Source organism: Lygodium microphyllum, chromosome 21 (genome assembly GCF_053477565.2).
Source record: "Lygodium microphyllum isolate KBCC chromosome 21, Lygodium_microphyllum_v1.1.10, whole genome shotgun sequence".
NCBI classification, from domain to species: domain Eukaryota; kingdom Viridiplantae; phylum Streptophyta; class Polypodiopsida; order Schizaeales; family Lygodiaceae; genus Lygodium; species Lygodium microphyllum.
In genome coordinates this window covers 25,544,603-25,562,045 of record NC_141155.1, presented here as the reverse complement: position 1 = coordinate 25,562,045, position 17,443 = coordinate 25,544,603, and the positions used below count along the sequence as shown (strand labels likewise).

At 43.7% G+C, this 17,443-nt stretch overlaps 1 protein-coding gene across 4 annotated transcripts in view; it reads left to right on the top strand.

Moving 5' to 3' along the window:
- Positions 1–14,454, top strand: part of CSK (chloroplast sensor kinase) — a 99,248-nt gene extending 84,794 nt beyond the window's left edge. Inside the window, exons 6-8 of one of the 4 annotated variants that reach the window (XM_087661174.1) lie at positions 12,762–13,006; positions 13,090–13,369; positions 13,817–14,454. In XM_087661174.1, the coding sequence (XP_087517300.1) occupies positions 12,762–13,006; positions 13,090–13,369; positions 13,817–14,047 (756 nt within the window). In that variant the 3' untranslated portion in view covers positions 14,048–14,454. The remainder of the gene's footprint in view (positions 1–12,761; positions 13,007–13,089; positions 13,370–13,816) is intronic. The other 3 variants (XM_087661173.1, XM_087661171.1, XM_087661172.1) reach the window with 3 other exon arrangements.
- Positions 14,455–17,443: the final 2,989 nt, after the last annotated feature.

Here is a 17,443-nt window from a genome sequence, read left to right as displayed (position 1 = left end):
CAGGTGATTTGCAGCGACCAGGAGGTCTTGCACCTCAGCGTAACGCTCGAGAACAAGTTGCTAGTGCTGGTGGTGGTGGTATTGGTATTGCTAGTGCTGTTGCCTCTCTTCTCCCTCCTACCGAGAATCAGAGGAAATGGGACTTAAAAGATGTAGAGGCACTCTCTTTGATTGCCTTGTCAGTGAAAATGGCAATTATTTCGCACATTCAGTCTTTTAAGACCTCAAAATCAGCATGGGATGTACTTGAGCGTATGCTTGCAGCACGCAATGAGGCCAGGATATCCTATCTCTGCAGAGAGTTGGCCAATCTGACCATGGATAAAGGTGATAGCATGACAGAGCATCTTACTCACATACAGGATTTACGTGAGCAGCTACTCAATGTTGATGAGGTCATTCAGGATGCTGAATTGGTAAACATCACATTAAACTCTCTTCCAGAGTCATAGCTTGGTTTCCACACCTCTTTGATGTAGTCTTTGAGGGGGAGGCAGCAGCCCTTTACATTTATGGAGTTGGAAGGTCTCTTGCTGCAAGAGGAACAGACTCGGAAGAACGTGGCATTGTGTTCAGGTGATGTGTCTATGCTTTCCAAGTTCAAAGGCAAAGGAAAAGTCAAGCAAAATGTAAAAAATAAGCAAAAGGGTGATGCTGGACAACCATCAAATAAGGTTGTCCAAGACATAGAAAAGACTAAAAAGAAGGGGAAATGCCATTATTGTAAGAAGCCCGGTCACTATATCAATGAATACAGAAAGAGATTGGCCAAAGAGAAGAAAAAGAACTCCGGTTTGGCTGTCCAAGAAACATCAGCCAACAAATCTACTAATGATGATACTTCAGTCAACTTTGTAGAGGAGGACTATGCATTTCTCACATGGACAGTCACTATTACTGCTGCAGATGGTTGCGATTTCATGCTTCTAGATGTCTTGTTTGTACTTGGCATTATAAAGAACTTGTTGTCTATCTCTGCTTTTAATAAGCATGGCTTTTAGGTCATCTTTGAGGATGACAAATGCATTGTTAGAGACAGAGAGATGGATTATGTACTTAGGCTATCCAGCACCCTGCATAAGGGTCTATTTTTGTTGGGTGCATATAATAGACAATCTCATGATGCTTTAGCAGTCACTACTCTTTCATCCGCTATGCAAAATGCAGAGCTATGGTATGCCCGCTATGGGCACATGAGCGTTGGGAGTTTGATGACCCTTCAGAGGTGTCATATGGTAGATGCATTGCCTCCAGTGGAGACTCCACCTCCTCATGCTTGTGAGGGATGTATTTTGGGCAAGATGCATAGGTTTGCCTTCAAAAGGATGGTAGCTGAAACTAACTTAAAAGTGCAGACACTTCGCAGAGATAGAGGGGGGGAGTACAAACCTCGTGCTTTTGAGATATATTTGCTTGATCATGGCATTACACATCAAGCCACTGCTAGAATGACTCAGCAAAATGGTGTTGTTGAAAGGAAGGATTAGACTCTTATGGAGATGACTCGTTGTATGCTAAAAAGCAAGGGGCTACCTCATAAATTTTGGCTAGAAGGCCTTCAGTGTGCAAATCATGTGTTGAATCATGCATCCACTAAGGCACTGAAGACAATCACACCATTCAATGGCATGGCAAGAAACCCAAAGTAGACTACTTTTGGGTGTTTGGTTGCATAGCCTATGCACATTTCCGAAAGAGCTTTGTGGGAAGCTTGATGACAAGGCTGTAAAATGCATATTTATTGGCTGCAGTTTGGAGAGCAAGGGCTATCGCTTGTATGACCCACGCACGAAGAAAGTCTTTGTCAATAGGGATATCCTATTTGCCTAAAATGCTGCATTTTCACACGATCACTTTCAAATGCTAGACACCTTGGACATTGGTGATGTCTTTGAGGGTCTTTTGCCACTTACTTTGGAGTCTATGCCTGCTGTAAATGGTAGGACAGACTTAATAGAGCAAGCTGTTGCTGCACCATATGCTCCTGAACAGCAAGGTATCGATGATGGTTTGCCACATGCAATGGAAGAAGTAGTACAGCATAAAAGGGCTGTTGTAAATGCAGCCAAAACAGTCCCAAGATGGCTGTTACAGACTCTCTAGGAGAGTAAAATGGATGCTCCTATACCTCAACACACTAGAAGGGCTGCCAGAAATGCAGTAAATGATGCAAGGGGAGACACATTTGATTGATATTACGGAAGTAGATGATTGTGATGAGCATGTATTTATGAGCTCACTATTGGATGATGATGAGCCTACTTCCTTGGAAGATGTACATTGGATGTAGGCCATGCAGGATGAGTTAGACTCTATTGCTACAAACTCTACATGGGATCTTGTGGATTTACCACCTGGCAAGAAGGTGTGAAATAAACCTAACTCTAGTTAGTTGGTGGAAGACTAGTTAGGTCAACCCTTGACCTAAACATAAGTTGTACTTTCACTCTATCTTTCATTCTAGAAAGTACACTCTTCTCTTTTTGCTTGAGCTCACTCTCTTGTTGTCATTGTCTCTCCTCTCTCTCTCCTTACCTGGCTACCATTTTCCAACACTTCTGCAATGTCATAGGTAGAGTTATGCCATGCTCGCATGGGCCATGTCAACTATGGTAGTTTGATGCTTATGCAGTGTACTTAGATACTAGATGGCTTACCTCTCTTGGAGAGACCTCCTGAGCATATTGGTGAGGGATGCATTTTGGGGAAAATGCATTGATTCTCATTTCCTCGTGATGTTTCTTTTAAGGCAACTGCTAGATTATAGACAGATTGTGCATTCGGATGTATGTGGACCTATGCAGACAAAGTCATTGGGTGGATGTTATTATTTTGCTACCTTTATTGATGACTTTACTCCTTTTTGTTGGATGTACTCATTAGTGAAAAAGTTAGAGGTGTATGATGCATTTTTGGCTTTTGTTGCACTTGTTGAAAATCAATCTGGTTGCAACATTAAGACTCTCCATTTGGACTTAGGTGGGGAATACATGTCTTCCTTGCTAAATAAAATTTTGAAGCAAAAAGGCATTGTCCATCAGTATATGACTGCATATACTCCACAGCAGAATGGGGTTGCAGAACTAAAGAATCGGTCACTCATGGAGATGGCCAGATGTATGCTGAAAGCTAAGAGTCTAACACATGGCTTTTGGATGGAAGTAGTTATGTGTTTTTGTCATGTTTTTAATAGGTGTCCTACTAAGGCATTAAAAAATGTTACGTCTTTTGAGGCTTGAAACAGTCGGAAACCTCCATTCGGTCATTTTCGTACTTTTGGATATCTTACATATACTCATATTTCCAATGTACTAAGAAAGAATGGACAAAAAGGTTGTCAAATGCATTTTTATAGGGTATAGACTACATGATCCCGTTTCCAAGAAAGTCTTTGTCAGTAGTAGGGATGTGGTTTTTTATGAAAAATTAGAATTATCCCTTGCTGGTTTTGATACTGATGTGTTTGAAGGGCTGCTACCCATTTCTTTTGGTGTTATAGCTAGAGTTTCAGTAAATGAACACATGTTTAGCCAGCTACTCCATTGAGAAATACAGAAACTCAGCCTATAGCTGATTTGAATATTCAACAAGATTTTGAATTCGAGGTTCAGCAAGAGCATACTATGCATCCCATTGTGTAGAGCACCACTAGAGGGATTTTAAGCTGTTTGCATTGACGGATTACACCATCATCCTTCTTCCCATGTTACTTCTTTATCTTTCCCTCGTCATCAACATTCTCGACTAGTTGGGTAAGCTTGTACTTTTTTGTGATGCTCTGGCAGTCACTACTCATCGCTCTCTATGCAGAATGTGGAGCTATGGCATGGCCGCTATGGACATATGAGTTTTGGGAGCATGATGACCCTTTAGGGGTGTCATGTGGTAGATGCATTGCTTCTAGTGGAGACTCCATCTCCTCATGCATGTGAGGGTTTTATTTTGGGCAAGATGCATAGATTTTCCTTAAAAAAGGATGGTGCAGTGCGTGCTATCGGGAAATTGTAGTTTATTCACTCTAATGTTTGTGGTCCCATGAGGACAGGTGCACTTGGAGGTCATATTTACTTTGTCACATTTATTGGTGACAACTCTTGGTATACATGGGTGTATGGACTAAAATAAAAATCTGATGTGTTTATGCATTTTAAACATCTTGTTGCAAAGCTTAAGCTAAAACTGACTTGAAAGTACAGACACTTCACACGGATTTTGGGGGGGGGGGGGGGGGGAAGAGTATATGTCTTGTGCTTTTAAGACATATTTGCTTGATCATGGCATTACGCATCAAGCCACTGTTAGAATGACTCCTCAGCAGAATGGTGTTGTTGAAAGGAAGAATCACACTTTAATGGATATGACTCATTGTATGCTCAAAAGCAAGGGGCTGCCTCATAAATTTTGGTTAGAAGGCCTTTAGTGTGCAAATCATGTGTTAAATCATGCACCCACTAAGGTACTAAAGACGATCACCCGTTTGAAGCTTGGTATGGCAAGAAACCCAAGGTTGACTACTTTCGGATATTTAGTTGCATAGCATAGCATATGCACATGTTCTGAAAGAGCTTTGTAGAAAGCTTGATGCCAAGGCTGTAAAATGCATATTTATTGGCTATAGTTGGGAAAGCAAGGGTTATCACTTGTATGATCCACATACAAACAAAGTTTTTGTCAGTAAGGATGCTATATTTGCTGAAAATGCTGCATTTTCACACGATCAGTTTCAAATGCCAGCCACCCATGACATTGGTGATGTCTTTGAGGGTCTCTTGCACTATCTTTAGAGTCTGTACCTGCTGTAAATGGCTGGACAGACATAATACAACAAGCTATTGTTGCACCATATGCGCCTGAACTGTAGGGTATTGATGATGGTTTGCCACATGTAGTGGAAGATGCAGTACAGCATGAAAGTGCTGTTATAAATGTAGCAAAAATAGTCTTGAGATGGCTGTTACAAACTCTCCAAGAGAGTACAATGGATGCTCATCTAGAGATGTAGCAGATGATGTAAGGGGAGCCCATTTGGCTGATTTTATAGAAGTGGTTGATTGCGATGAGCATGTATTTACGAGCTCACTGTTGGATAATGATGAGTCTACTTCCTTGGACAAAGCTCAGCAAGATGTACATTGGATGCAGGCTATGCAAGATAAGCTAGACTCTATTGCCACTAACTCTACATGGGGTCTTGTGGATTTACCACTTGGCAAGAAGGCCATCGGCACAAAATGGGTTTTCAAACTCAAATGCAAGGCTGATGGAACCATTGATAGGTACAAAGCACAGTTGGTAGCGAAAGGCTATGCACAGAAGAAGGGCATAGATTATGAAGAGACTTTTGCTCCTACATCCCATGTAAGTACGGTGAGATGTGTAATTACTATGGCTGGCAATTATGGTTGGAAGGTACATGAGTTGGACATCAAGACAACATTTTTGAATGGGGATTTACATGAGAATGTTTGTGTCACAACCTCTAGGGTTTGTGGTTAAGGGAAAAGAGCACATGATATGCAAGCTAAATGAAGCTCTTTATGGTCTCAAAACAAGCTCCTCATGCATGATACTCTATATTTGATGCATATTTGACCAACAAAGGATTCAAAAACAGTCCAACTCATCCTACACTATACATTAAGAATGAAGGGGGGGACTTGTTGATGATCATTCTTTATGTAGATGACATGTTGCTCAGTGGACTTCAGAAGCAAAAATTACAGATTTCAAGCTGAATTAAGACCTGCTTGTGCTATGTCAAATATGGGTTGTCTACACTATTATTTAGGGATTCAGTTCACTCAAAATCAGCATGGTATTTGTGAGAGTGCGCAACAGAAGAAGAAACACGAACACAGAGGGGGAGAGAGAGAGAAAGTAGAAAATGAAGGAAGAAAATCTGCACTGACTGAAATGAATGCTGAATACAAAACTGTGGACTGATCAGTCCCTGCATGCAGCCTGGAGCATCAGTGAGGGCACTAGATCAGGCTGGAAACAGTGGCAGCACCAATGCGGGAGTGGGAACGGAGGGAGAGTGTGCTGAAATTTGCAAGACAGAATGTGTGGGACTGCTATATATAGCCCCCCAGCCTCAAAACTGGCCGACGTGGTCTAAAACTGGCCGATTGGCCTAAAACTGGCCAACTTGCCCATAAAATGGGCCGACTGCCTACACCAGGAGCTGACCGACTTGCCAAGATAGGCTAACACCCCCTCTCAGATCCTGGGAGAGTCTGAAGACCTAACATCGGCATGTGATGAAGCAAAGAAGCCTGAGGCAAAGCCTGAGATCAACTGCATTGTCCGCCGTGGGACAATAGGCCACTGCTAGCTCCGAAGCCACGATCTGCTCTCAAACATAGTGGTACTCAACCTCAATGTGCTTTATGCGAGCATGAAACACCGGGTTGTTCGCCAAAGCAAGAGCACTCTGGTTGTCCATGCGTAGCTCCGTAGGTCCTGGCTGTGGAAAGCCAATCTCTGCAATCATATGACGGAGCCAAATGGCCTCCATAGTGGCCGAACATAAGGCCCGATACTCAGCCTCTGTAGAAGAAAGTGCCATAGTAGGCTGCTTCTTCCTGCTCCAAGAGACAGCACCGGATCCAAGGGTGAAAGCATAACCTGTAGTGGATCGTCTCGAATCCACATCACTTGCCCAATCAGAATCACTCCATCTAGAAAGAGTGGTCCCATCTTCATACATGATCCCGTAGGATCGAGTCCCTTGCAAATACCGAGAGACATGCAAAGCTGCCTGCCAGTGATCTTGTGTAGGAGTCTTCATGAAAGAAGACAACAGAGCCACCACAAAAGAGATATCCGGCCGAGTGTGAAGAAGCTAAATAAGTGAGCCAACAAGGCACCTGTAACGGGTGGGATATGTAAGGGAAACTCCATTTGCCAAAATCTTGGACTCTGGGTCCATGGGACATGAAATAGGCCGACACTCGGCCATACCAAACTCCGAAAGAAGCTCGGAGATGTACCTATGCTGCCAGACAAAGATACCCTGTGCCATCTAATAGATCTCCAATCCAAGAAAGAAGTGAAGGATCCCTAGATCCGTCATGTCAAACTCTTGCCATAGAATAGACCAAGTGTGCTCCACCTGTTGAGTGTTGCTCCCTGTAAGAATAAGATCATCCATATACAAGATTAGCAAAACACAAAGGTCACCCACAATCCGAAAGTAGAGGTTGGGGTCATGATCGGAGCCCTGAAAACCACTCTGTAGAAAGAAGCGGTCAATCCTCTTGTACCAAGCACGAGGAGCGTGTTTCAGGCCATAAAGGGCCTTCCGCAACCTATAGACATAATCATCCTTCCCTTGCACAAGAAAACCTGGAGGTTGTGAAACATAGATCTCGTCCTCAAGGACGCCATTCAGGAAGGCTTACTTGACGTCCATGTAGTAAATAGGGCAACGGTGGTGAGCTACAAGAGCCAAAATAACTCGAATGGTGGACATCCAAGTTGTAGGAGCAAAGGCCTCAAAGTAATCCAAACCGACCCGTTGTGCAAAACCCTAGGCAACAAGCCTAGCTTTATACTTGTCCAAGGAACCATCAGCAAGATACTTGGTCTTAAAGACCCATTTCACACCTATCACCTTCCGTTTCGTGGGACACGGTACAAGCTCCCAAGTTTGATTTCGCTTGATGGAATCGAGCTCTGCTTGCATAGCCTGTCTCCAAACATCTTGTGCAAGAGCCTCCTCAACTGTGAAAGACTCGAAAGCCTGAAGAATCTGTGACATAAGAGCATAGTTCTCACAGAGTGAACTATTCCGCTGCACTTGTAATCGGGCGGATCTGCGTGGACCTGTAGAAGAAGCAGGAAAGTGAGTAACACCTGAATCCTACAACTCTCCTGAAGGGAGGTGGAAGGGGTGGACTCGATGAAGAAGGAGTAACATCCGCCACACGGGGAGGGAAAGCCAAAGTAGAAGGAGGGGTGTGAAGAGGCATCCTGGAAGGAAGAGAAGGGAGAGAAGGTCGGGAAGGGTTCGTCAATGATGAAGAAGTACCTGTAAGAGAACCATCAATGAGATTCTCGGAGGTTGAAGCCTCATCGAAGATCACATCCTTGCTCACCTCAATCTTCCGTGCCGTCAAGTCGTAGAGCCGATATCCCTTTGTGGTCATGCTATAGCCCACGAAGAGAAGCTGTATTGACTTAGAGTCAAGCTTCCGTCTTCCTCTTCTTCTTGTCCACGTGGACAAATGCATCACATCCAAAGATGCGAAAGTGAGACACGGAAGGCTTCCTCCCAAAGAAAGCCTTAAAGGGAATCATGTCCTGCAATGCCGAAGTCAGAGAGCGATTGTGAATATGCACCGCCGTAGCCACCGCCTCACCCCAAAGGGAATGAGAAAGACTCCTATGCTCCAGCATGGATCGGGCCATTTCCACCATGGTCCGATTCGCACGGTCCACCACACCATTCTCCGATGGTGTGTTCGGATGGGAATACTCCACCCGAATGCCATGTTCGCGGCAAAACTGAGAGAAAATGTGAGAAGTGAACTCACCACCGTGATCAACTCGAACGCCATGAACTTTGGAAGGAGTCAGTGTCTCCACAAACACTGTCCATTCGCAGAATCGGGAGTACGCCTTGCTCTTGTACTCCAAGAAATAAGGCCACACACAACGACTAAAGTCGTCCACAATCAACATCAGATACTTGGCCTTCCCAAGGGAGGCCGTGCCCATAGATCCGCAAAGGTCGGTGTAAACCAACTCGAGCGGTGAAGAACCCCTCCGGGAGGCAACATATGGATGAGGCTACCTATGTTGCTTGCCCCTCAAGTAGCTGGGGCAAAAAGTGTGAAGAGGAAAATCTGGAAGTCCCTCCACCATCTTCCTCCTGGAAGCTTGCCGAATCGCATCAATGTTCAAATGCCCGTAACGAGTATGCCAAAGTAGCCCAAGCTCATGGGAAGCCCTCGGAGCCAAGGTTGTGAGCTTGTAGAGCCCACCCTCCTATGCACCTGTCCAAAGAGCATCACCGATAGAAGCATCCTCCACTGTGAATGCATCCTGGGTAAAAGTGACTTGGGTACCTGGCTGAGTAAGACCGTGCACAAATAATAGGTTAAAGCCCAAATTAGGTACATAAAGTACTTTGGTAGAAGAAGACTACCTGTCTGAAAACACAGGCAAAGTTCCCACGCCTCGAATAGGAACTGTAGAGTTATCACCAATGGTGACACTGCACCCTCTCGAACGAATGTCCTGAAGCCAATTCTTCCTGAAGGTCATATGAGAAGAGCTCCGCTGTCCACGAGCCAAGGCTTCTCCTGAGTGGTAGAAGCTAGGGTTGTATCCTCCTCAACAAAGACATGCACAAAAGCAGACTCTGTCGTGGCTGGGGCCGCCTTTGAGTCCTTCTCCTTGGGCTTCGAATGGGGGTACTTTTGCCAACACTTCTCCTCGGGATGAGTGCTCTTCCCACAATGTGGGCACTTGGGCTTCTTCTCCTTCGCATCCTTCGTGTCCTCCTCTTTCTTGTCCTTGGCCTTCTCCTTCTGTTGCTGCATCTTCTTGCCTCCGCCGGTACTTGCAGTAAAAGCCTTGGTGGAGCCATTGGCACCCACCTCTTTGAGATGCTCGTCATGCTCCAAGACAAGCGGGGAAGGTTCCTCCCATAGGAGTTTCTCGTGGGTCCTCGAGGTGATGAGGCTAGTATAGAAAACATCAAAATGGGGTGATGGCAGCTGAGTCAAGAGAATCATTGCCATATCCTCGGAAGAGATCATCCGACTAAGAGAGGCGAGCTCGTCTCGCATATCCTCCAACTTCTTGATGTGCTCCTTCATGGAAGAAGAATCATCAAGACTGAGTATCTGCAATTTCTTCTCCAGAGAGATCTTGTGGGCGAATGTCTTATGCTGGTACAAAGACGCAAGCTTCTTCCACACTTCCGTCGCGGTCTTCAACCTGTGAACATGAACAAGAACAGAATTGTGAAGACTCATAAAGAGAAAGAAATGGGCTCGAGAGTTGAGCCGATCCCACAAGGCTGCATGGTCCATAGAGGCCCCATCGGAAGAATCCATTGGGGGACGATCGATGGGTGAAGAAACAAGCTCCCATAGGTCGAATGTGTCGAGGATGCACTCCACTTTGCACGACCAGAGGGAGAAGTTGGAACCATCCAACTTATCTTCCTTCGGAAAGGAATGGGGTATGGGCACTTGAATCGAGGAAATCAAGGAAGGTATATGGACATCTGAAGTAGTCTTTGCCGATGGAACCTTCACGGTAGATGGAACCCTCTGAGATGCGTGGACTGAAGAAGGATGGGTACAAGGAGACTCCTCCTGCCGTCGATCACGAAACTCCTGATAATCCCATCTCCGCTCAGAGGAATGATGAGAAAGGAGCTCATCCTCTAAGTCATCAAAGCCTGAAAATTGGTAAGACATTTTCCAAATTTGCAAACACAAAACAAAGGTTGCTGATGCCGAGAGATAACTATCGAAACGGGTCACCAGTCACCAATCAAACCGCCGAACACAACAAACTGAGGTCGCCCAGCACCAGAAGCTGTAAACGCAACTGTTGATGATGCGAACGCCTGAGGAGCAGTTGCCAGACACCAAAATGCAGGCTGAGACGCAGTCGGCAGCAAGAAAAGGGCTGCCAGTGGTCGAGAACACCGCCAGAATAGCAAAACGCCAGTAGGAGTGTCGCCCAGCTATAGAGGAGACCGCCTTGCTGGAAACGCAAACAGGAAGGAGAGGATGGTGACGTGGCAGCCACAGAAGGGGTCGCTTGCAGCAAACGCAATGTGGGAGACCTTTAGGAATGGCCGCCTTGCTGATGGTGAGGGTATGGCAGCAGCAGAAGAAGGGTAGGGTGTCTCTCTATGGAAGCTCTCCTCCGTGCTCTTAGTTAGGCGATGATACCATGTGAGAGTGCGCAACGGAAGAAGAAACACGAACACAGAGGGAGAGAGAGAGAGAAAGCAGAAATGAAGGAAGAAAATCTGCACTGACTGAAATGAATGCTGAATACAAAACTGTGGACTAGGTCCTTGTACGCAGCCTGGAGCATTAGTGAGGGCAATAGATCAGGCTGGAAACAGTGGCAGTACCAATGCGGGAGTGGGAAGGGAGGGAGAGTGTGCTGAAATCTGCAAGACAGAATGTGTGGGATTAATGGGGGGCTGCTATATATAGCCCCCCAACCTCAAAACTGGCTGGCCTGGCCTAAAACTGGCCAACCTGCCCATAAAATGGGCCGACTGCCTACACCTAGGAGCTGATCGACTGGCCAAGACAGGCTAACAGTATCATCATGTCACAGTCACAGTATGTGGATAAGCTGTTACGTAGGTTTAATATGCAAGATTGCAAACCTATGTGCACTTCTATGGAGCCAAGCTTAAAGCTCTCTATGCATGATGGTGAAGAGATGCCTGATGTTGCAATTTACAGCCATGCTATTGGCTGTCTTATTTATCTTTGCAACACATGCCCTAACATTTAGTATGCAATATCTCAAGTGAGTAGGTATATGTATAGCTCATGGACTACACATTGGCAAGCTGTTAAGTGGATCTTCAGATACTTGCAAGGTACTCAATCACATGCATTATTATTTCCTGGGGGGGAGACTTGCAATTACAAGCTTACATGGATTTGAATTGGGTTGGTGATGCAGACACTAGGCGGTCTACTAGTGGACAATGTCTCTTTTTGGGCCGTTCATGTATTTCATGGCTAAGCAAGAAACAACCTACAATGGCTACCTCGTCCTCTGAGGCTGAGTACAGGGCAGCCTTTACGGCAACAGTGGAATGTGTATGGTTGTGTAGATTGTTGGCTGATCTACGTTTACCATTGGAGGGTCCTACACCCATTCTTTCTGACAGTCAGAGTGCTATTGTAGTGGCACAAAATCATGTGTTTCATACTCACACGAAAAATATTGAGGTGCATTACCATCATATCGGAGAGAGATGCTTTGCAGGAGAGATCAGCTTGATGTATGTTCCTACTCAGGAAAATGCTGTAGACATTCTCACCAAGGCACTACTTCATGAGAAGTTTGAGGCTTTTCACAAGTCCATAAACTTGCTACCCTTTGGTGATTGATCATTCTTGTACTTTACCACATTGGCACTACAAGGGGGTGTTAGAATTTGCCAATTCTATGGGCAGTGCCCAAGGTTTTAGTCGTTAGCTCTTTTTCAGTTCTTAGTGTGAACACAACTAAAGTTATAAGTTGTGTCACCACAATTAGAGTTAAGAGTCAGTTAACTCTAGTTGAGTTAGAGCTAGGTCTATCTTAGACCTATCTTGTACCTTTCATTCTCATTCTTTCAGTTTAGGAAGTACACTCTACTCTTTTGCTTCAGCACACTCTCATTGTCTCTCTCTCTCCTCCATAGCTGGCTGTCATTTTCCAACAGTCCAATTGGCTTTGGCCCTGATTGATGTACTCAGCAATGTTTATGATATAACAGGCTCGTATGGATTTGGATAGAAATGCATATTAAAGGCATGCTTAGGTGGCACATGGAGGAATTATACTGGTAAATTTAGTATCAACTTTGGCCGTCATAACTTGTCTGTCACTGTGAATTATTCAGTTTTCATACATGTATGGTGCTAAAACATTTATTTTGTATCACAATGCTCTGCAGACACCTTTGCTCTATTATCTTCATGCTAATCCTCATCATCATCACTAAGCAAGTGAGCTTTCTTATTGCCATTGTCCTTATTTCAGGATGTTGTGTTTAGCAGGCCCCCTCCAATATTTTGAAATACAGGGACAATGAGGTAAATGATAGGGGAATTGATTCGTCGAAAACTGCAGAAGCAAATGTACAGCAAGAACTGGATTTGGTTGTGAGTGGCAGTACACCTCTGCATGCTGAGCAAATTCAGTTGAATTCAATGATATCAGTAGGCCATTCAAGCAATGGGGATAAAGAGGCACCTATGCCTCCAGTTGCACTTGCACCTTTGATGCATTCAAAGACTGTGTAAGAAACATTCATGGTTGTGCTTGCTTTGGTCTCTTTGAAGTGTAAAGATAGGTTGAGTCACCATGATTTTGTTTTGGCAGATCATGTGATGTATCAAAGCTTCTCATTGACTTGGTTGGTACCGGTGCAATCCTAGCTCATAGAAGGGGACAGGCTTTGGAGCTTAAGGAGAGTCCTCGTGGTGCTCCATTTTTAGCTGCAATTGACGAGGCTTCTCTGCGCCAAGCATTCAGCAACTTGCTTGATAGTTCTTTGCAGCATACCTTACCAGGTGGATGGGTGAAGGTGGGGGTGATGCAAGCACCTGGAGGTGGTGTACTTGTAGTGATTGATGATAATGGACCAGACCTGACCTTGATGGTAAGTCTTTCTGTGACACTGTTTCTTTCACTTAAGACTTTAAAGTTATTTTTGTCTGCTTGAAGGGCACACACCTTTTTTATCCACTCATGACACAGCTGCTATAACAAAGAGAAAAGGAATTAAATATAAGGTTGTCCCGAAGCAAGAGCAGCTGGTATTTGCACAAGATGCAGCAGTCCTGTAGTTTGTTGCCCTTATGGTGATCTGATAATGTAAAGTTGTCAAAACCAATCTACCTTGCTTTATATGTGGGAATATACTTGTCAGGCAACATTATGATGGGCATGTAGCAAATGAATCTTAACCGGCAAGCTTTGTTATCATTGTTTTGCATATTGATGGTGAGGTGTAGTTAATGTTGGCCTTGCAAGCATAGCATGCACTTCACATGCTGGTTGTTGATGCTGCATGTCCGTGTTTTGAGGCCGGTATTCATTTATGCAGTCGCAGGCACAAGCTCTTGCTCCGTTGGGTTCAGGATTGCAAGTTGGTGCAGAGGAGAGAAGAGATCCAGGAATGATTCTTAATTTTGGTGCAGAGTTAACAGTTGCACAAGATATTCTTGAGCAGTACGGCGGTGTACTACGAATCACATCTCCTTATTTGCCAAAGGCACCAAGTGGCATAGGTGGCACACGACTAGAGGTTTGGCTACCTGCCCCTCCTGTCGAATAGTAAGTCACTGCATGCGGCACTCTCAAATTCAGCTCTCAAGAGTATCTTTCAAGTTGAACCAACAGTTGTAATTGTACAGGAGTAAAGCGTGTAAATACAGTCTGTTAGAATCCTACGAAGCTAGACAGGGAGGGATTCTCCTTTGTGTGATGTTCTGCACACTTTCGGGCTTCTTACTTGCATTAATTTGGAGGGCCTCTTAATTTGTACATACATTTGTTACATTCACCTTGAAGGTGGATATAGTTGTAATAAGCAGCGTTTAGCTATACTGATGATCTGTAAGTACACTCTCCGTTTTGTTGGCCTAAAGCTCATATGACTGCAAAAAGAAATTGTGAAAGGTCTAATTACTACTCCATGGGCGATACTTGTCAGTTGAAGGTACAGAAGTGACAGCGTATCTTGCTATTGCCAGTTTGTTCTTGCTTCTGCATTTCGAGTTATATCATATTCTGCAAATACAATGAGTACAACATGCGGTTTGCTTGATCTGTGTCCTGCCCAAGCATATGCCGTAGGCGTAATGGCTCTAGCCTTGGAGCAAATCCATCATTCACCCATTTATGTCAAGTGCCATCGACCAAGCATTCGAGACCCATCAGAAGGCCGCTATAATAGCTGAATCAACCTTTTGTGTTTTTGTTATACTTTCTGTGTGGGTGTGTCTCTCTCCCCCATCTCTCCTTCTTGTCTGTCGGTTTAGTCCTCTGCTGGCCATCTCTGTTTCGCCATAGCTTCCACTCGCTTTTGCTTGTTTGTGCTTTGGCTTCGGCATATTTCTTTCCTTGTTTTTCTGGCCTTGCCCGAGTATGAGCCTCTAGGCCGACGTCCACAACGGGGTCCCGTTTTCACACGGTCTGAATAGACATTTTAAATTTAAAAGAAATTGCAAAGCCAATAATTTTAAAATACCCATGAGAATGTGATTTGGCGGGGTGCAAGTTAAAAAAACCCCCATGTGCTTCAACAAGTAAATGTTTCACTCCTCTCAAGGGAAAATGGTGGTCGTTTCTCAACACAGCGGACGACCTTTTGTATTACTCTACATGTGACACATTAGTGCCTCTCTTTCTAGGTACCTTGTCACTGTGTTCTCCCAACCTTGCTTTTATTTCCACCTCTCTAGTTATTAGTTCTTCTCTAACCATAGCATGCTCATGTTTCCAATAGATCAATGCTACAAAACTAAATTGGAAAACGTGGTGCTATCATACTTATGATCAAGTCGGAGTGCTCTAGTAGACCTTGGGAACTTGTTTAATAAGGGAGACTTGCTCATTGTTGCCTCCATACCAATACCATAAATAAATTCTTGAAGAGCCCTCTTCTTGATGGATTGAAGTCTTGCCTTGAGTACATGGTGTGTTGCTTTCCAATATGAGCAAGCTTTCACTTTTTGCCATGATGTAACCTTCTTTCAATTAGCAAGATTAAAAACTCTCCAAAATTGTGAATTGAAATCCTTTTGCTAGCTTGGCCAGCTCCCTAATTCTTGTCTGTTGAGGAACTATCATTGTCAAAGACAAGGACATTATAATCGTTGATTGATGTAAAAGATCATTGCTCCCATGATTCATTGGTAGGAATTTGGCAATGATGTAAAGGAGTACCACATGTTGCACACATTCATTATAGTCAACATCCTATGTTTGTAGCAAAGCTATCCATGATTCACCAATGAATACAAGATTGGGCTTTGCAAACCTTGGTGGTGAGAGTCGGATTTGTAGGAATTTGGTAATGGTGTAAAGGAGTGCCACATATTGCCTACATCCCTTCGATTCACAAATACATTTGTAGACATTGACGTTGAGCGAAATGCTTAAGAAGAGGATGAAAAAACACAAATATATTATTTAGTCTAGGCACAATAGAAGAGTAAGAGTACGATAGAGTTGTGAAAACACAAAGGAGAACATAAGTGTCTAAAAGTTGTAAAGTAGCACATTGGCTAGCTATGAAAGAAGTAACAAGTTTGTGACCTTTAGATTATCGTTCATTATGACTAGTTGTCACTCTCATCTCATATCTCATACATACCTAGACCCACTATTGGCCTATACATTACATTTTGAAAGGTTACCACATTATTAGATGTTTCCAGGAAGATAGAGTCCTCCACATGTGTGAGATTGTAGATGGGAGCAGCAAGGTGAAGTGTTTATATATGGCTAGCAAAGCGACTACAAACTATCCTAGGATGGTGTAGGACCCTTGAAAATCCCTTCGAATTCAAGGATTTTGAGATGTAATTCTTATAACTTGGGATCAAGAAAATGGTAGATTGTGGAAAACAAGAGTGAGATTCAGATTATGTATTTTGTTTGTGTCGATACAACCCTTCTTGAGCTTTAATTGATCCTTTGTGGGAGAAAACATCAAGATACAAAATATAACTCTCATGGTGACACATAAGAGGCATCTCTTGATTGTTTTCCCTCCATATCTTTAACCTTTCCACATCTAAGAATACTCTCCCAAGCGAGGTGTTTTAGTTATCATGCTACCAATGGGAATGCATAAATCAATTCTAATATACCTTTTGGTTAGTTTTTTGCAAAGTATAAGACCTTTATTAGGTTCCTTGATTATCCTTAAGAATCATTCTCTTGTTGCCAAACATGTTTGCTCCTTCCCTCATTCCTGAAAATGTTTACCCCTCCACCAACTATCTTGATGGAGCATCAAGGAGCATGAGATCTCACATTCCTTGACTAGGAAGGACACCTCAAGGCATGCATATCCCTCTCCCACCCCCCCCCCACCCCCCCCCCCCCCCCCCCCCCCCCCCCAAAACCATCTAGTGCTATGAAAAACAAAGAGTGACATGAGTACCATGGCTTGCATAAAGCTAAAATAAAGAAAGAGAACAAGGTGGATCACAAAGGGCAATATTTTTGCTTCTATATCAACAACAAATTTTGTGTGCATGGCCATCCAAAATGTGTTTTTGTTTTGTTTTGTGCTAATCCACAATCAATGGTGCATACTATTCTACCAACCTATAGTTGGCACTAAAGTTGATTGAGAATACATTTGTTGACCAAATGTAAAGCTACTAGTTTATCCAACCTTGTAAATGTATTCTACATTGTAAGAACAAAGCTATTCTATATGGCCTTCTCTTAGAGTTTCACATTCCCCTTACCTATACTACAAAGGGCTTGCATCAGTCCTTGATCCCAAATGGTGAAAAAGAGGGACCATTTGGAACAACGTGCATTTCAACTTCAAAAGTATACTTATTTTTCCTTTGTAATGCTCACATATGTATATTGGATGGTGTGTGTAGAATTATTGAGAAGCTTGTACATCCATACATAGGTTTGCTTCAAGGCTTTGCTTAAAGAAAAAAAGGTGAGTAATTCAAGCATTTCAAAGTCCTTTCAAGGC